This window comes from Phalangium opilio, unplaced genomic scaffold, assembly GCF_054372755.1.
Source record: "Phalangium opilio isolate 3A_F unplaced genomic scaffold, DU_Popi_V2 ptg000329l_1, whole genome shotgun sequence".
Classification (NCBI taxonomy): Eukaryota; Metazoa; Arthropoda; class Arachnida; order Opiliones; family Phalangiidae; genus Phalangium; species Phalangium opilio.
The window spans coordinates 12196541-12214833 of NW_028324226.1; the positions used below are offsets into that span (position 1 = coordinate 12196541).

General features: G+C 39.6%; 1 protein-coding gene and 30 pseudogenes across 1 annotated transcript; all 31 read left to right on the plus strand.

The window, feature by feature from the left end:
- Window positions 1–249: 249 nt before the first annotated feature.
- LOC149610911 (5S ribosomal RNA) lies at window positions 250–368 on the plus strand (annotated as a pseudogene).
- A 362-nt stretch (window positions 369–730) lies between these two features.
- Window positions 731–849, plus strand: LOC149610912 (5S ribosomal RNA; annotated as a pseudogene).
- A 136-nt stretch (window positions 850–985) lies between these two features.
- Window positions 986–1088, plus strand: LOC149610913 (5S ribosomal RNA; annotated as a pseudogene).
- A 122-nt stretch (window positions 1089–1210) lies between these two features.
- LOC149610914 (5S ribosomal RNA) lies at window positions 1211–1329 on the plus strand (annotated as a pseudogene).
- A 362-nt stretch (window positions 1330–1691) lies between these two features.
- On the plus strand, window positions 1692–1810 carry LOC149610915 (5S ribosomal RNA; annotated as a pseudogene).
- A 361-nt stretch (window positions 1811–2171) lies between these two features.
- Window positions 2172–2290, plus strand: LOC149610916 (5S ribosomal RNA; annotated as a pseudogene).
- A 137-nt stretch (window positions 2291–2427) lies between these two features.
- On the plus strand, window positions 2428–2530 carry LOC149610917 (5S ribosomal RNA; annotated as a pseudogene).
- Window positions 2531–2652: 122 nt separating this feature from the next.
- On the plus strand, window positions 2653–2771 carry LOC149610918 (5S ribosomal RNA; annotated as a pseudogene).
- Window positions 2772–3133: 362 nt separating this feature from the next.
- On the plus strand, window positions 3134–3252 carry LOC149610919 (5S ribosomal RNA; annotated as a pseudogene).
- Window positions 3253–3388: 136 nt separating this feature from the next.
- LOC149610920 (5S ribosomal RNA) lies at window positions 3389–3491 on the plus strand (annotated as a pseudogene).
- A 122-nt stretch (window positions 3492–3613) lies between these two features.
- LOC149610921 (5S ribosomal RNA) lies at window positions 3614–3732 on the plus strand (annotated as a pseudogene).
- A 362-nt stretch (window positions 3733–4094) lies between these two features.
- Window positions 4095–4213, plus strand: LOC149610922 (5S ribosomal RNA; annotated as a pseudogene).
- A 362-nt stretch (window positions 4214–4575) lies between these two features.
- LOC149610923 (5S ribosomal RNA) lies at window positions 4576–4694 on the plus strand (annotated as a pseudogene).
- A 136-nt stretch (window positions 4695–4830) lies between these two features.
- On the plus strand, window positions 4831–4933 carry LOC149610924 (5S ribosomal RNA; annotated as a pseudogene).
- A 122-nt stretch (window positions 4934–5055) lies between these two features.
- LOC149610925 (5S ribosomal RNA) lies at window positions 5056–5174 on the plus strand (annotated as a pseudogene).
- A 361-nt stretch (window positions 5175–5535) lies between these two features.
- Window positions 5536–5654, plus strand: LOC149610926 (5S ribosomal RNA; annotated as a pseudogene).
- Window positions 5655–5790: 136 nt separating this feature from the next.
- Window positions 5791–5893, plus strand: LOC149610927 (5S ribosomal RNA; annotated as a pseudogene).
- Window positions 5894–6015: 122 nt separating this feature from the next.
- LOC149610928 (5S ribosomal RNA) lies at window positions 6016–6134 on the plus strand (annotated as a pseudogene).
- Window positions 6135–6495: 361 nt separating this feature from the next.
- LOC149610929 (5S ribosomal RNA) lies at window positions 6496–6614 on the plus strand (annotated as a pseudogene).
- Window positions 6615–6750: 136 nt separating this feature from the next.
- On the plus strand, window positions 6751–6853 carry LOC149610930 (5S ribosomal RNA; annotated as a pseudogene).
- Window positions 6854–6975: 122 nt separating this feature from the next.
- On the plus strand, window positions 6976–7094 carry LOC149610931 (5S ribosomal RNA; annotated as a pseudogene).
- Window positions 7095–7216: 122 nt separating this feature from the next.
- On the plus strand, window positions 7217–7335 carry LOC149610932 (5S ribosomal RNA; annotated as a pseudogene).
- Window positions 7336–7697: 362 nt separating this feature from the next.
- Window positions 7698–7816, plus strand: LOC149610933 (5S ribosomal RNA; annotated as a pseudogene).
- A 1058-nt stretch (window positions 7817–8874) lies between these two features.
- On the plus strand, window positions 8875–14349 carry LOC149610934 (uncharacterized). The gene has a single exon (XM_089858818.1). It carries the CDS (start codon window positions 8875–8877, stop codon window positions 14347–14349), a length of 5475 nt encoding a protein of 1824 aa, XP_089714944.1.
- Window positions 14350–15320: 971 nt separating this feature from the next.
- On the plus strand, window positions 15321–15439 carry LOC149610935 (5S ribosomal RNA; annotated as a pseudogene).
- A 362-nt stretch (window positions 15440–15801) lies between these two features.
- LOC149610936 (5S ribosomal RNA) lies at window positions 15802–15920 on the plus strand (annotated as a pseudogene).
- A 362-nt stretch (window positions 15921–16282) lies between these two features.
- LOC149610937 (5S ribosomal RNA) lies at window positions 16283–16401 on the plus strand (annotated as a pseudogene).
- Window positions 16402–16539: 138 nt separating this feature from the next.
- LOC149610938 (5S ribosomal RNA) lies at window positions 16540–16658 on the plus strand (annotated as a pseudogene).
- Window positions 16659–17020: 362 nt separating this feature from the next.
- LOC149610939 (5S ribosomal RNA) lies at window positions 17021–17139 on the plus strand (annotated as a pseudogene).
- Window positions 17140–17488: 349 nt separating this feature from the next.
- LOC149610940 (5S ribosomal RNA) lies at window positions 17489–17607 on the plus strand (annotated as a pseudogene).
- A 134-nt stretch (window positions 17608–17741) lies between these two features.
- LOC149610941 (5S ribosomal RNA) lies at window positions 17742–17860 on the plus strand (annotated as a pseudogene).
- The last annotated feature ends 433 nt before the right edge of the window (window positions 17861–18293 follow it).

An 18293-nucleotide genomic window follows, 5' to 3' on the forward strand; every position in this document is an offset into this window, starting at 1 on the left:
TTCGAATTATTATCTAGCACTCTCGGCAATGGCCATATCACGCTGAAAACACCGGTTCACGTTCGATCACCGAAGTTAAGCAGCGTCGAGCGCATACAGTACTTGGGAATATTGCGTGCCGTTTGTTTTTTCACTTTTGTTTCCTCTTTTAAATTCCACCAGATATGAAAAAAGCAAACATATCTTCTTTTTGTTATTGTTTTATAAAGATGAAGGTTAATTAAATTCAAATTATTAACTAGCACTCTCGGCAACGGCCATATCACGCTGAATACACCGGTTCTCGTCCGATAACCGAAGTTAAGCAGCGTCGAGCGCAGTCAGTACTTGGGAGGGCGACCACTTAGGAACACTGCGTGCCGTTAACTTTTTCACTTTTTTTTCCTCTTTTAAATTCCAATAGATATGAAAAAAGCAAACATATTTTCTTTTTGTTATTGTTTGAAAAAGATGAAGGTTAATTTGTCTCACTTAATTTAAATTCGAATTATTATCTAGCACTCTCGGCAACGGCCATATCACGCTGAGAACACCGGTTCTCGTCCGATCGCCGACGTTAGCAGCGTCGAGCGCAGTCAGTACTTGGGAATACTGCGTGCCGTTTGCTTTTTTCACTTTAGTTTCCTCTTTCAAATTCCACCAGATATGATAAAAGCAAACAAATCTTCTTTTAGTTATTGTTTTATAAAGATGAAAGTTAATTAAATTCAAATTATTAACTAGCACTCTCGGCAACGGCCATATCACGCTGAATACACCGGTTCTCGTCAGATAACCGAAGTTAAGCAGCGTCGAGCGCAGTCATTACTTGGGAGGGAGACCACTTAGGAACACTGCGTGCCGTTGGCTTTTCCACTTTTTTTCCTCTTTTAAATTTTAATAGATATGTAAAAAGCAAACAGGTTTCCTTTTTGTTATTGTTTTAAAATGATGAAGGTTAATTTGTCTCACTTAATTTAAATTCGAATTATTAACTAGCACTCTCGGCAACGGCCATATCACGCTGAAAACACCGGTTCCCGTCCGATCACCGAAGTTAAGCAGCGTCGAGCGCATACAGTACTTGGGAATACTGCGTGCCGTTTGTTTTTTCACTTTTGTTTCCTCTTTTAAATTCCACCAGATATGAAAAAAGCAAACATATCTTCTTTTTCTTATTGTTTTATAAAGATGAAGGTTAATTAAATTCAAATTATTAACTTGCACTCTCGGCAACGGCCATATCACGCTAAATACACCGGTTCTCGTCCGATAACCGAAGTTAAGCAGCGTCGAGCGCAGTCAGTACTTGGGAGGGCGACCACTTAGGAACACTGCGTGCCGTTAGCTTTTTCACTTTTTTTTCCTCTTTTAAATTCCAATAGATATGAAAAAAGCAAACATATTTTCTTTTTGTTATTGTTTGAAAAAGATGAAGGTTAATTTGTCTCACTTAATTTAAATTCGAATTATTATCTAGCACTCTCGGCAACGGCCATATCACGCTGAGAACACCGGATCTCGTCCGATCGCCGACGTTAGCAGCGTCGAGCGCAGTCAGTACTTGGGAATACTGCGTGCCGTTTGCTTTTTTCACTTTTGTTTCCTTTTTCAAATTCCAACAGATATGAAAAAAGCAAACAAATCTTCTTTTAGTTATTGTTTTATAAAGATGAAAGTTAATTAAATTCAAATTATTAACTAGCACTCTCGGCAACGGCCATATCACGCTGAATACACCGGTTCTCGTCAGATAACCGAAGTTAAGCAGCGTCGAGCGCAGTCACTACTTGGGAGGGAGACCACTTAGGAACACTGCGTGCCGTTGGCTTTTTCACTTTTTTTTCCTCTTTTAAATTTTAATAGATATGAAAAAAGCAAACATGTTTTCTTTTTGTTATTGTTTTAAAATGATGAAGGTTAATTTGTCTCACTTAATTTAAATTCGAATTATTAACTAGCACTCTCGGCAACGGCCATATCACGCTGAATACACCGGTTCTCGTCCGATAACCGAAGTTAAGCAGCGTCGAGCGCAGTCAGTACTTGGGAATACTGCGTGCCCTTTGCTTTTTCACTTTTGTTTCCTTTTTAAATTCCACCAGATATGAAAAAAGCAAACATATCTTCTTTTAGTTATTGTTTTATAAAGATGAAAGTTAATTAAATTCAAATTATTAACAAGCACTCTCGGCAACGGCCATATCACGCTGAATACACCGGTTCTCGTCAGATAACCGAAGTTAAGCAGCGTCGAGCGCAGTCATTACTTGAGAGGGAGACCACTTGGGAACACTGCGTGCCGTTGGCTTTTTCACTTTTTTTTCCTCTTTTAAATTTTAATAGATATGTAAAAAGCAAACAGGTTTTCTTTTTGTTATTGTTTTAAAATGATGAAGGTTAATTTGTCTCACTTAAGTTAAATTCGAATTATTAACTAGCACTCTCGGCAACGGCCATATCACGCTGAAAACACCGGTTCCCGTCCGATCACCGAAGTTAAGCAGCGTCGAGCGCATACAGTACTTGGGAATACTGCGTGCCGTTTGTTTTTTCACTTTTGTTTCCTCTTTTAAATTCCACCAGATATGAAAAAAGCAAACATATCTTCTTTTTGTTATTGTTTTATAAAGATGAAGGTTAATTAAATTCAAATTAATAACTTGCACTCTCGGCAACGGCCATATCACGCTAAATACACCGGTTCTCGTACGATAACCGAAGTTAAGCAGCGTCGAGCGCAGTCAGTACTTGGGAGGGCGACCACTTAGGAACACTGCGTGCCGTTAGCATTTTCACTTTTTTTTCCTCTTTTAAATTCCAATAGATATGAAAAAAGCAAACATATTTTCTTTTTGTTATTGTTTGAAAAAGATGAAGGTTAATTTGTCTCACTTAATTTAAATTCGAATTATTATCTAGCACTCTCGGCAACGGCCATATCACGCTGAGAACACCGGATCTCGTCCGATCGCCGACGTTAGCAGCGTCGAGCGCAGTCAGTACTTGGGAATACTGCGTGCCGTTTGCTTTTTTCACTTTTGTTTCCTTTTTCAAATTCCAACAGATATGAAAAAAGCAAACAAATCTTCTTTTAGTTATTGTTTTATAAAGATGAAAGTTAATTAAATTCAAATTATTAACTAGCACTCTCGGCAACGGCCATATCACGCTGAATACACCGGTTCTCGTCAGATAACCGAAGTTAAGCAGCGTCGAGCGCAGTCATTACTTGGGAGGGAGACCACTTAGGAACACTGCGTGCCGTTGGCTTTTTCACTTTTTTTCCTCTTTTAAATTTTAATAGATATGTAAAAAGCAAACAGGTTTCCTTTTTGTTATTGTTTTAAAATGATGAAGGTTAATTTGTCTCACTTAATTTAAATTCGAATTATTAACTAGCACTCTCGGCAACGGCCATATCACGCTGAAAACACCGGTTCCCGTCCGATCACCGAAGTTAAGCAGCGTCGAGCGCATACAGTACTTGGGAATACTGCGTGCCGTTTGTTTTTTCACTTTTGTTTCCTCTTTTAAATTCCACCAGATATGAAAAAAGCAAACATATCTTCTTTTTGTTATTGTTTTATAAAGATGAAGGTTAATTAAATTCAAATTATTAACTTGCACTCTCGGCAACGGCCATATCACGCTAAATACACCGGTTCTCGTCCGATAACCGAAGTTAAGCAGCGTCGAGCGCAGTCAGTACTTGGGAGGGCGACCACTTAGGAACACTGCGTGCCGTTAGCTTTTTCACTTTTTTTTCCTCTTTTAAATTCCAATAGATATGAAAAAAGCAAACATATTTTCTTTTTGTTATTGTTTGAAAAAGATGAAGGTTAATTTGTCTCACTTAATTTAAATTCGAATTATTATCTAGCACTCTCGGCAATGGCCATATCACGCTGAAAACACCGGTTCACGTTCGATCACCGAAGTTAAGCAGCGTCGAGCGCATACAGTACTTGGGAATATTGCGTGCCGTTTGTTTTTTCACTTTTGTTTCCTCTTTTAAATTCCACCAGATATGAAAAAAGCAAACATATCTTCTTTTTGTTATTGTTTTATAAAGATGAAGGTTAATTAAATTCAAATTATTAACTAGCACTCTCGGCAACGGCCATATCACGCTGAATACACCGGTTCTCGTCCGATAACCGAAGTTAAGCAGCGTCGAGCGCAGTCAGTACTTGGGAGGGCGACCACTTAGGAACACTGCGTGCCGTTAACTTTTTCACTTTTTTTTCCTCTTTTAAATTCCAATAGATATGAAAAAAGCAAACATATTTTCTTTTTGTTATTGTTTGAAAAAGATGAAGGTTAATTTGTCTCACTTAATTTAAATTCGAATTATTATCTAGCACTCTCGGCAACGGCCATATCACGCTGAGAACACCGGTTCTCGTCCGATCGCCGACGTTAGCAGCGTCGAGCGCAGTCAGTATTTGGGAATACTGCGTGCCGTTTGCTTTTTTCACTTTAGTTTCCTCTTTCAAATTCCACCAGATATGATAAAAGCAAACAAATCTTCTTTTAGTTATTGTTTTATAAAGATGAAAGTTAATTAAATTCAAATTATTAACTAGCACTCTCGGCAACGGCCATATCACGCTGAATACACCGGTTCTCGTCAGATAACCGAAGTTAAGCAGCGTCGAGCGCAGTCATTACTTGGGAGGGAGACCACTTAGGAACACTGCGTGCCGTTGGCTTTTTCACTTTTTTTCCTCTTTTAAATTTTAATAGATATGTAAAAAGCAAACAGGTTTCCTTTTTGTTATTGTTTTAAAATGATGAAGGTTAATTTGTCTCACTTAATTTAAATTCGAATTATTAAATAGCACTCTCGGCAACGGCCATATCACGCTGAAAACACCGGTTCCCGTCCGATCACCGAAGTTAAGCAGCGTCGAGCGCATACAGTACTTGGGAATACTGCGTGCCGTTTGTTTTTTCACTTTTGTTTCCTCTTTTAAATTCCACCAGATATGAAAAAAGCAAACATATCTTCTTTTTCTTATTGTTTTATAAAGATGAAGGTTAATTAAATTCAAATTATTAACTTGCACTCTCGGCAACGGCCATATCACGCTAAATACACCGGTTCTCGTCCGATAACCGAAGTTAAGCAGCGTCGAGCGCAGTCAGTACTTGGGAGGGCGACCACTTAGGAACACTGCGTGCCGTTAGCTTTTTCACTTTTTTTTCCTCTTTTAAATTCCAATAGATATGAGAAAAGCAAACATATTTTCTTTTGTTATTGTTTGAAAAAGATGAAGGTTAATTTGTCCCACTTAATTTAAATTCGAATTATTATCTAGCTCTCTCGGCAACGGCCATATCACGCTGAGAACACCGGTTCTCGTCCGATCGCCGACGTTAGCAGCGTCGAGCGCAGTCAGTACTTGGGAATACTGCGTGCCGTTTGCTTTTTTCACTTTTGTTTCCTTTTTCAAATTCCAACAGATATGAAAAAAGCAAACAAATCTTCTTTTAGTTATTGTTTTATAAAGATGAAAGTTAATTAAATTCAAATTATTAACTAGCACTCTCGGCAACGGCCATATCACGCTGAATACACCGGTTCTCGTCAGATAACCGAAGTTAAGCAGCGTCGAGCGCAGTCATTACTTGGGAGGGAGACCACTTAGGAACACTGCGTGCCGTTGGCTTTTTCACTTTTTTTCCTCTTTTAAATTTTAATAGATATGTAAAAAGCAAACAGGTTTCCTTTTTGTTATTGTTTTAAAATGATGAAGGTTAATTTGTCTCACTTAATTTAAATTCGAATTATTAAATAGCACTCTCGGCAACGGCCATATCACGCTGAAAACACCGGTTCCCGTCCGATCACCGAAGTTAAGCAGCGTCGAGCGCATACAGTACTTGGGAATACTGCGTGCCGTTTGTTTTTTCACTTTTGTTTCCTCTTTTAAATTCCACCAGATATGAAAAAAGCAAACATATCTTCTTTTTCTTATTGTTTTATAAAGATGAAGGTTAATTAAATTCAAATTATTAACTTGCACTCTCGGCAACGGCCATATCACGCTAAATACACCGGTTCTCGTCCGATAACCGAAGTTAAGCAGCGTCGAGCGCAGTCAGTACTTGGGAGGGCGACCACTTAGGAACACTGCGTGCCGTTAGCTTTTTCACTTTTTTTTCCTCTTTTAAATTCCAATAGATATGAGAAAAGCAAACATATTTTCTTTTGTTATTGTTTGAAAAAGATGAAGGTTAATTTGTCCCACTTAATTTAAATTCGAATTATTATCTAGCTCTCTCGGCAACGGCCATATCACGCTGAGAACACCGGTTCTCGTCCGATCGCCGACGTTAGCAGCGTCGAGCGCAGTCAGTACTTGGGAATACTGCGTGCCGTTTGCTTTTTTCACTTTAGTTTCCTCTTTCAAATTCCACCAGATATGATAAAAGCAAACAAATCTTCTTTTAGTTATTGTTTTATAAAGATGAAAGTTAATTAAATTCAAATTATTAACTAGCACTCTCGGCAACGGCCATATCACGCTGAATACACCGGTTCTCGTCAGATAACCGAAGTTAAGCAGCGTCGAGCGCAGTCATTACTTGGGAGGGAGACCACTTAGGAACACTGCGTGCCGTTGGCTTTTTCACTTTTTTTCCTCTTTTAAATTTTAATAGATATGTAAAAAGCAAACAGGTTTCCTTTTTGTTATTGTTTTAAAATGATGAAGGTTAATTTGTCTCACTTAATTTAAATTCGAATTATTAACTAGCACTCTCGGCAACGGCCATATCACGCTGAAAACACCGGTTCCCTTCCGATCACCGAAGTTAAGCAGCGTCGAGCGCATACAGTACTTGGGAATACTGCGTGCCGTTTGTTTTTTCACTTTTGTTTCCTCTTTTAAATTCCACCAGATATGGAAAAAGCAAACATATCTTCTTTTTCTTATTGTTTTATAAAGTTGAAGGTTAATTAAATTCAAATTATTAACTTGCACTCTCGGCAACGGCCATATCACGCTAAATACACCGGTTCTCGTCCGATAACCGAAGTTAAGCAGCGTCGAGCGCAGTCAGTACTTGGGAGGGCGACCACTTAGGAACACTGCGTGCCGTTAGCTTTTTCACTTTTTTTTCCTCTTTTAAATTCCAATAGATATGAAAAAAGCAAACATATTTTCTTTTTCTTATTGTTTTATAAAGTTGAAGGTTAATTAAATTCAAATTATTAACTAGCACTCTCGGCAACGGCCATATCACGCTGAATACACCGGTTCTCGTCAGATAACCGAAGTTAAGCAGCGTCGAGCGCAGTCACTACTTGGGAGGGAGACCACTTAGGAACACTGCGTGCCGTTAGCTTTTTCACTTTTTTTTCCTCTTTTAAATTCCAATAGATATGAAAAAAGCAAACATATTTTCTTTTTGTTATTGTTTGAAAAAGATGAAGGTTAATTTGTCTCACTTAATTTAAATTCGAATTATTATCTAGCACTCTCGGCAACGGCCATATCACGCTGAGAACACCGGATCTCGTCCGATCGCCGACGTTAGCAGCGTCGAGCGCAGTCAGTACTTGGGAATACTGCGTGCCGTTTGCTTTTTTCACTTTTGTTTCCTTTTTCAAATTCCAACAGATATGAAAAAAGCAAACAAATCTTCTTTTAGTTATTGTTTTATAAAGATGAAAGTTAATTAAATTCAAATTATTAACTAGCACTCTCGGCAACGGCCATATCACGCTGAATACACCGGTTCTCGTCAGATAACCGAAGTTAAGCAGCGTCGAGCGCAGTCACTACTTGGGAGGGAGACCACTTAGGAACACTGCGTGCCGTTGGCTTCTTCACTTTTTTTTCCTCTTTTAAATTTTAATAGATATGAAAAAAGCAAACATGTTTTCTTTTTGTTATTGTTTTAAAATGATGAAGGTTAATTTGTCTCACTTAACTTAAATTCGAATTATTAACTAGCACTCTCGGCAACGGCCATATCACGCTGAATACACCGGTTCTCGTCCGATAAACGAAGTTAAGCAGCGTCGAGCGCAGTCAGTACTTGGGAATACTGCGTGCCGTTTGCTTTTTCACTTTTGTTTCCTCTTTCAAATTCCGCCAGATATGAAAAAAGCAAACATATCTTCTTTTTGTTATTGTTTTATAAAGATGAACTAGCACTCTCGGGAACGGCCATATCACGCTGAATACACCGATTCTCGTCCGATAACCGAAGTTAAGCAGCGTCGAGCGCAGTCATTACTTGGGAGGGTGTTGGGATTCTAGGAAATCCTAATTATTTTTGAACTATATATTTTTTATTTCTACAATTTAAAGAAGAAACACTTGTAATATTTTGAAACTCTTCCGAACAAAGAAGGACCATATTTTCCCCCAAGTTTAAGATAAAATTTAACAAAACCAGAAGTTCTATCCCTTTTAACTTACCGAAAGAGAGAGTTTTCTTGGCTTCCAAATTGTCACGAAGGAACGGCAGGGGCAATAAAACTATAGTGCTCGAGTTGGCTTTTAGCGAGCCCTAAAAAGGACCACCCTGTATTTTGGGAGAGCGGAGAAAACTCTCCCTTGCTCTTCTATAATAAAACGAAACCCCTAACCCTTAGGGGACAATCTTTACTCAAGAAAGAGAAAAAGAAGCCAGAAGATCGACTGACTTTGAACTGTTCAGATCGAGTTATTCTTAGCGAATTCCACATTTTGTACTTGTTATTTGTTTTGGAAATTAAATTCACATTTTCCTTAAATATAAAAGAAGGTATCCTTTCGTCTCGATTAATAACATGGTGCCGAAACCCGGGACCTTTAGCTTATAAAGTTTAATCGCGAGTTAGAGGTTTTAATAAGAAGAAGACGCGACCAAGGCGGCGAACGAAAGGATAATAATATGGCGGACGAAGAAGGTGATCGGGATGAAAACGAGCTTCATCAGAATATGAGAAGGAGGACAACCTATCGAGGACAAGTCACAAGATGTGTGAATAAAATAGAAGAAGAGTTATCGCGGAATGAACCGAACTTTGTTCTCATAGAAGCGTACATGACTCAACTTAAGAACAAAGAAGACGTGTTAATTGAATTAAACGGCAAAATTTCCCCGTTTATAATGGGGGACGAAGAAGAAGAGGAAATCGAAGAAGTCGAGAAATATTTGGATAAAGTGATCGTGTGCAGAACTCGCGTAGCGCATGCTGTAAAGAAGGTCAACGCGACGGAAACTGTGTCAATATCATCGGGAGGAAACGGCGGGAGAAATACGAATATAGCTTCGACTCAAAACTCACAGAATATATCTGCACCGACTGTTATTCAGGTACCGGCAATTAATAATTTACCTCGATTGGAAATAGCGAAATTTGATGGAACTCGTAGTGAGTGGGAAGATTTTTGGTCTCAGTTTGACGTCGCGGTACATAGTAACTGTACTCTAAACCCCGTTAACAAGTTCGTGTATTTAAAAAGTTATCTAACCGGCACGGCTTTGAACTCTGTAAGAGGTCTTTCGCTCAACGAAGATAATTATTACGGGGCTGTAGACAATTTGAAGAGACGATTCGGCAAAAAACAAGTACTAGAAACAGAACATATTAACAGATTAATCAACATTACGCCAGTAAGTAAAGGGTTTGACGTTAACGCTCTGCGAAGATTTGTGGACTCGTGCGAAGTTGAAATTAAGAGTTTACAAACACTCTGGAGAAGTGGCGTGGGAGATTCGGATAAATATGGCTCGTATTTATGTCATAATTTATTAAACAAGTTACCGGACGATATCACCCTAGAGTTTTATCGGAGTGGTGAAGAAGACGGACAACTCGAGATAGAGTCATTGCTTGAATTTTTGCGAAAGGAACTTAGATGCCGTGAGCGAGCAATGACCTTTAAGAAAAAACATTACGAAGAAGAATTCACATCGAGGCCTTCAAAAGGCTATTACAATAACATGACGGCTAACGGCGGGAATCGGATTAAAACGGACAGACAGCAGTCTAACGGGCATAGGACATCATCGGCTTCAATGTTGACAACCGGCGCGGATTCATCTTGTCTATTTTGTGGAAAGTCAGGTCATAAGGCGGAACAATGCAAGACTATACGAAGAGTTGAGGAAAGAAAGCAAATTCTCAAAACCAAAGGTCAATGCTACAAATGCGTTTACGGTAAACATCTTGCTAAATATTGCAACCCACCATTCAAGTGTAACAATTGTGGCGGGAAACATCATGCCGCCGTTTGCGAAAAGGAGATAACCACGAAGGAGAACCACAATGAGAAAGATGAAACAGATAACACTCAAGTACAACAAGCTGTCAACATGGTGAAAATGGTCGAACCCAAGGTAGGACAAACAGTCTTATTAAAAACGGCAACCGTTAGAGCAGAGGGGGAAGGAGGCAGCTGTAATGTAAGGCTGATGCTAGATGATGGGAGCCAGCGCACTTTTGTTAAAGAAGAAATTTCTAAGAAGCTCAAACTTCCGGTCATTGGGGTAGAAGATATTCAAGTGCATGGATTTGGAGAGCCTCCTAAACTAATGAGGTACCGAAAGGTCAAAATTAAGTTGAAGAGTTTGGTCAATAACAACTACATAGAGCTAGACGCGCTAGAAACACCCATTATAAATTCGGCAGAATTCAGAGCCCCCGGAGAAGAAATTTATAAAATCATGGCGAAGAAAAGTTTTCCGTTAGCGGACCACATTGACCAAGTGGGCGGAGTAAACAGCGAAATATCAGTGCTTATTGGATCGGATTTCTATTGGAAAATAATTAACTGTCGGTATGAAAGATTAAGCGAATCATTAGCGGCCATAGAAACGATTTTTGGATGGGTACTCAACGGGCCTACTGACAGTGTTTACTCAACCCCAACGGTGGGAGCATCAACAATATGCGTAAATTCCGTAATGGTGACTACCATTGAAGATGCTGATGTGATATCAAAGGATCTACGGCTTTTCTGGGAACTCGAATCCCTTGGTATAAAAGATGAAGGCTCAGAAGTCCTATCAGAGGCTGACCAAGTAGTTGTCAAAGAATTTAAGAAGAATATTCAATTTGACGGGAAAATGTACACGGTACATTTACCATGGAAAACTGAAAAGTCGGCTCTATCGAATAATTACGTTAATTCGAGAAGAAGATTAATTGGTTTGGTTAAACGCCTACAGAAGGACCAAGTTCTATATGAAGAATACGATCGAATTTTAACAGAATATAAAAGCAAAGGAATAATAGAAGAGGTTCCAGTGGGGGAAGGAAACGAAGAAATGCCCGAAGGGTTGTATTATTTACCCCACATGGCCGTAGTTGATAATGAGAGACTCACCACTAGAATTAGAATTGTTTTCGATGGGTCTGCTCACGACGCGGGGAATCCCTCTCTAAATGATTGTTTACATCCTGGACCACATCTAACACCAGACATATTAAATGTATTGATCAAGTTTCGCTCTCATAAAATTGCTGTGGTAGCGGATGTCGAAAAGGCATTCTTACAAATTGGGCTTGAAGAAAGCGATCGGGATTCGGTACGCTTTCTTTGGATTGACGGGACACTCCCTCAAGCGGGAGAAAGTCTGAAGATAAAGAAATATCGGTTCACGAGGGTCCTTTTCGGTGTCACCTCTAGTCCCTTTCTTCTAAATGGAACGATGCGTTTCCACACAGAGAAATATACCGAATTGTACCCTAAATCGAAGGAAGCGTTGGAAAACGACACGTTTGTTGATGACTTGATATCGGGGGCAAAAACCGAAGAAGAAGCGTATGAACTGAGCTCGAATTCGAGAGAAATCATGTCAGCGGGGGGATTCCGTCTACGCAAATGGCAGACAAACTCCCACCCACTAAGGGAGCTATGGGAAGAAAAGGGCTTTGAAGTGGCCTGTTCGAATGAGAAAATTAGTTTCTCTGAAAAAACTACAATGAAGATTTTAGGCCTCACTTGGGAACCCTCCACCGATTTATTTTCGTTCGAGTCGGAACAGCTTTTGAGCTCTATCAGCGAATTACCAAACACGAAGAGAAGCGTGCTAAAGGCATCGGCAAAAATATTTGATCCTTTAGGATTCCTAGCACCATTCACGATTCGCATAAAGATCTTATTTCAAGAGCTTTGGCAAGAAGGCCTAGACTGGGACGATAAACTATCCGACCCCTTACAGAAGAAATGGGACGATTGGCGTACGGAACTGAATCAAATCGGAAATATCGCGATCCCTAGATATTATTACGCGTTGAATACCGACGTGGAAACCGCTGACATTCAACTACATTGCTTTACCGACGCGAGCCAACGGGCTTATGGTGCGATCGTTTACGTCCGTCGCGTCACGATCTCGGGCGGAATAGCGGTTACTCTTGTAACGTCGAAAACAAGAGTAGCACCAATTAAGAAGGCTACCATCCCGCGGTTAGAATTAATGGGAGCTGTGGTAGGTGCGCGATTGACTTCTAGGCTGTTTCCGCTTTTTCCCGTCGATTCATCTAAACTCTATTTTTGGAGCGATTCAGAAGCAACGGTGCATAGAATAAAAGGTCCAGTCTCAAAATGGGCACCGTTCGTAGCTAACCGAGTCGCGGAAATACAGAAGTTAACAAACTCGAAGAATTGGAGTTATTGTCGCGGAAAAGATAACCCGGCGGATCATTTAAGTCGTGGGCAAAGTATGGAAGGATTGATTAGGAACGAAGAATGGTGGCAAGGGCCAAAGTGGTTACGTTTACCCGAAGAAACATGGCCAATTAAAAAGAAGAAGGAAGGAGATGAGTCTAAAAATGAAGCTCTTAGAAGGATATTGACAGAAGATTTAAGATCAACATACAAGTCTATATCACAAAACGTTTGCAAGGTAAACCCTTCCGAGAGGCTTTTCGAACTAGACAGGTTCGAGAAATTTGAACGAATTTTGCGGGTTACCGCTTGGATTAGGAGATTTGCTAGTATTTGCAAAAACAAGGTGAAACGTACGGAAGAAAATTTGAGCGTGGAAGAAGTTCGGGATGCCCAAACGTTTTGGATAAAAACCATCCAAAAAGAAGAATTTGGATGTGAAATCAAAGAACTAGAAGAAGGAAAGAAATTAACTCGCTCAAAAATATCGACTCTTGACCCTTTTCTGGACAAAGGGGGCGTTCTACGAGTAGGGGGCCGATTAAAAAATTCAGAATTCTCTTATGGAGAAAAACACCCTATATTATTGCCCCCTACCCATAAATTCTCAGAGCTGGTCATAATGGCCGCCCATCGAACGGTTCTTCACACCGGGACCACGGCGACCCTAACCCAAGTAAGGGAGGAGTATTGGATTGTAAGGGCGCGCCAACTAACGAAGAAATGCATAGCCAAATGTGCCACTTGCAAAAGATGGAGAAGCAAACCTCCAGAAGAAAAAACGGCTCAGCTTCCCCCCGACAGAATCTTGGACGCTAGAGTTTTTGAGGTTACCGGCATTGACTTTGCGGGACCTTTATACATTAAAGGGGAAAACGATTTGAGGAAGAAGGCCTATGTTGCACTATTTACGTGCGCTGTCACTAGGGCGATTCATCTGGAATTAGTGAATGACCTTTCTACGGAATGCTTTCTACTCGCCCTCAGACGCTTCATATCCAGAAGGGGTTTTGTTCGTATAATCTATACGGACAATGCTAAAACATTCAAACGAGCGGAAAAAGAGATTTCAAGGGTTTGGGAAAAAATTGATCCCAAAAGAGTAAAAGAAAAACTAGGCGTCCTTCGCATAGAATGGAAGTATATAACGGAAAGAGCCCCCTGGTTCGGGGGATTCTGGGAAAGAATGGTTGGAACTATGAAGATGGCTCTAAAGAAAAACTTGGGAAAAGCATTTTTAACCTTTGATGAAATGCGAACGGTAATAACGGAGGTAGAAGCGGTCATCAACTCCAGGCCTATCACTTATGTCAACGACGACTCTGGAGACCCGGCTCCGCTCACTCCGGCTCACTTTCTTACCGGAAACAGACTCACGGCATTCCCTCATAACTCTATCGAAAAGGAACCATCAAACACTACCGGAAATCAACTAAGAAAACGTTGGTATCACCAACAAAATGTATTATCTCGTCTCTCGAAACGATGGAAAAAGGAATACATTTTAGATTTAAAGTCACTTCACGAGCTGAAATCAAAGAAAGGGGGAGACATAAATAAAGGAGACGTCGTATTAGTCGTGGACGAAAATACACCACGGCTTCTTTGGAAAATCGCGCGCGTCACTGAAACGCACGTGGGAAGAGACGGACTCGTACGGTCGTGTACGGTTAAAACAGCTCCTCTCGAATCGGTCATTAAACGTCCGATAAAATTATTGTGTCCTCTCGAGGTTTACGATTATTAGTGCGGAAATGAGTGTGAACGGTATACACACTCATTTGGCGGGAGTGTTGGGATTCTAGGAAATCCTAATTATTTTTGAACTATATATTTTTCATTTCTACAATTTAAAGAAGAAACACTTGTAATATTTTGAAACTCTTCCGAACAAAGAAGGACCATATTTTCCCCCAAGTTTAAGATAAAATTTAACAAAACCAGAAGTTCTATCCCTTTTAACTTACCGAAAGAGAGAGTTTTCTTGGCTTCCAAATTGTCACGAAGGAACGGCAGGGGCAATAAAACTATAGTGCTCGAGTTGACTTTTAGCGAGCCCTAAAAAGGACCACCCTGTATTTTGGGAGAGCGGAGAAAACTCTCCCTTGCTCTTCTATAATAAAACGAAACCCCTAACCCTTAGGGGACAATCTTTACTCAAGAAAGAGAAAAAGAAGCCAGAAGATCGACTGACTTTGAACTGTTCAGATCGAGTTATTCTTAGCGAATTCCACATTTTGTACTTGTTATTTGTTTTGGAAATTAAATTCACATTTTCGTTAAATATAAAAGAAGGTATCCTTTCGTCTCGATTAATAACAGAGGGAGACCACTTAGGAACACTGCGTGCCGTTGGCTTTTTCACTTTTTTTCCTCTTTTAAATTTTAATAGATATGAAAAAAGCAAACACGTTTTCTTTTTGTTATTGTTTTAAAATGATGAAAGTTAATTTGTCTCACTTAATTTAAATTCGAATTATTAACTAGCACTCTCGGCAACGGCCATATCACGCTGAAAACACCGGTTCACGTCCGATCACCGAAGTAAAGCAGCGTCGAGCGCATACAGTACTTGGGAATACTGCGTGCCCTTTGCTTTTTCACCTTTGTTTCCTTTTTAAATTCCACCAGATATGAAAAAAGCAAACATATCTTCTTTTTGTTATGGTTTTATAAAGATGAAGGTTAATTAAATTCAAATTATTAACTAGCACTCTCGGCAACGGCCATATCACGCTGAATACACCGGTTCTCGTACGATAACCGAAGTTAAGCAGCGTCGAGCGCAGTCAGTACTTGGGAGGGCGACCACTTAGGAACACTGCGTGCCGTTAGCTTTTTCACTTTTTTTTCCTCTTTTAAATTCCAATAGATATGAAAAAAGCAAACATATTTTCTTTTTGTTATTGTTTGAAAAAGATGAAGGTTAATTTGTCTCACTTAATTTAAATTCGAATTATTATCTAGCACTCTCGGCAATGGCCATATCACGCTGAAAACACCGGTTCACGTTCGATCACCGAAGTTAAGCAGCGTCGAGCGCATACAGTACTTGGGAATATTGCGTGCCGTTTGTTTTTTCACTTTTGTTTCCTCTTTTAAATTCCACCAGATATGAAAAAAGCAAACATATCTTCTTTTTTTTATTGTTTTATAAAGATGAAGGTTAATTAAATTCAAATTATTAACTAGCACTCTCGGCAACGGCCATATCACGCTGAATACACCGGTTCTCGTCCGATAACCGAAGTTAAGCAGCGTCGAGCGCAGTCAGTACTTGGGAGGGCGACCACTTAGGAACATTGCGTGCCGTTAACTTTTTCACTTTTTTTTCCTCTTTTAAATTCCAATAGATATGAAAAAAGCAAACATATTTTCTTTTTGTTATTGTTTGAAAAAGATGAAGGTTAATTTGTCTCACTTAATTTAAATTCGAATTATTATCTAGCACTCTCGGCAACGGCCATATCACGCTGAGAACACCGGATCTCGTCCGATCGCCGACGTTAGCAGCGTCGAGCGCAGTCAGTACTTGGGAATACTGCGTGCCGTTTGCTTTTTTCACTTTTGTTTCCTTTTTCAAATTCCAACAGATATGAAAAAAGCAAACAAATCTTCTTTTAGTTATTGTTTTATAAAGATGAAAGTTAATTAAATTCAAATTATTAACTAGCACTCTCGGCAACGGCCATATCACGCTGAATACACCGGTTCTCGTCAGATAACCGAAGTTAAGCAGCGTCGAGCGCAGTCACTACTTGGGAGGGAGACCACTTAGGAACACTGCGTGGCGTTGGCTTTTTCACTTTTTTTTTCCTCTTTTAAATTTTAATAGATATGAAAAAAGCAAACATGTTTTCTTTTTGTTATTGTTTTAAAATGATGAACGTTAATTTGTCTCACTTAATTTAAATTCGAATTATTAACTAGCACTCTCGGCAACGGCCATATCACGCTGAATACACCGGTTCTCGTCCGATAACCGAAGTTAAGCAGCGTCGAGCGCAGTAAGTACTTGGGAGGGCGACCACTTAGGAACACTGCGTGCCGTTAGCTTTTTCACTTTTTTTTTCTCTTTTAAATTCCAATAGATATGAAAAAAGCAAACATATTTTCTTTTTGTTATTGTTTGAAAAAGATGAAGGTTAATTTGTCTCACTTAATTTAAATTCGAATTATTATCTAGCACTCTCGGCAACGGCCATATCACGCTGAGAACACCGGTTCTCGTCCGATCGCCGACGTTAGCAGCGTCGAGCGCAGTCAGTACTTGGGAATACTGCGTGCCGTTTGCTTTTTTCACTTTTGTTTCCTTTTTCAAATTCCAACAGATATGAAAAAAGCAAACAAATCTTCTTTTAGTTATTGTTTTATAAAGATGAAAGTTAATTAAATTCAAATTATTAACTAGCACTCTCGGCAACGGCCATATCACGCTGAATACACCGGTTCTCGTTCGATAACCGAAGTTAAGCAGCGTCGAGCGCAGTCACTACTTGGGAGGGAGACCACTTAGGAACACTGCGTGCCGTTGGCTTTTTCACTTTTTTTTCCTCTTTTAAATTCCAATAGATATGAAAAAAGCAAACATATTTTCTTTTTGTTATTGTTTGAAAAATATGAAGGTTAATTTGTCTCACTTAATTTAAATTCTAGCACTCTCGGCAACGGCCATATCACGCTGAGAACACCGGTTCTCGTCCGATCGCCGACGTTAGCAGCGTCGAGCGCAGTCAGTACTTGGGAATACTGCGTGCCGTTTGCTTTTTCACTTTTGTTTCCTCTTTCAAATCCCACCAGATATGAAAAAAGCAAACATATCTTCTTTTTGTTATTGTTTTATAAAGATGAAAGTTAATTAAATCAAATTATTAACTAGCACTCTCGGCAACGGCCATATCACGCTGAATACACCGATTCCCGTCCGATAACAGAAGTTAAGCAGCGTCGAGCGCAGTCACTACTTGGGAGAGAGACCACTTAGGAACACTGCGTGCCGTTGGCTTTTTCACTTTTTTTTCCTCTTTTAAATTTTAATAGATATGAAAAAAGCAAACATGTTTTCTTTTTGTTATAGTTTTAAAATGATGAAGGTTAATTTGTCTCACTTAATTTAAATTCGAATTAACTAGCACTCTCGGCAACGGCCATATCACGCTGAATACACCGGTTCTCGTCCGATAACCGAAGTTAAGCAGCGTCGAGCGCAGTCACTACTTGGGAGGGAGACCACTTAGGAACACTGCGTGCCGTTGACTTTTTCACTTTTTTTTCCTCTTTTAAATTTCAATAGATATGAAAAAAGCAAACATGTTTTCTTTTTGTTATTGTTTTAAAATGATGAAGGTTAATTTGTCTCACTTAATTTAAATTCGAATTATTAACTAGCACTCTCGGCAACGGCCATATCACGCTGAATACACCGGTTCACGTCCGATCACCGAAGTTAAGCAATACGTGAACAAACAAACCCCTCCATAGAAAATGCATTAGACTATACTTTGCAGGCTCTTAACTCTGTTTTTACTGGAGATACGGCGATGTCCTTTGAGTATGTTATAGTCCAATTTGTCCCCCATCTAATCATACTAAAAACAATGAGCTACGACAAACAGGGGCCGAGTAATTAAGCTAAACGTAAACAAACAACCCGTCCATAGGAAATGCATTAGACTATACTTTGTAGGCCCA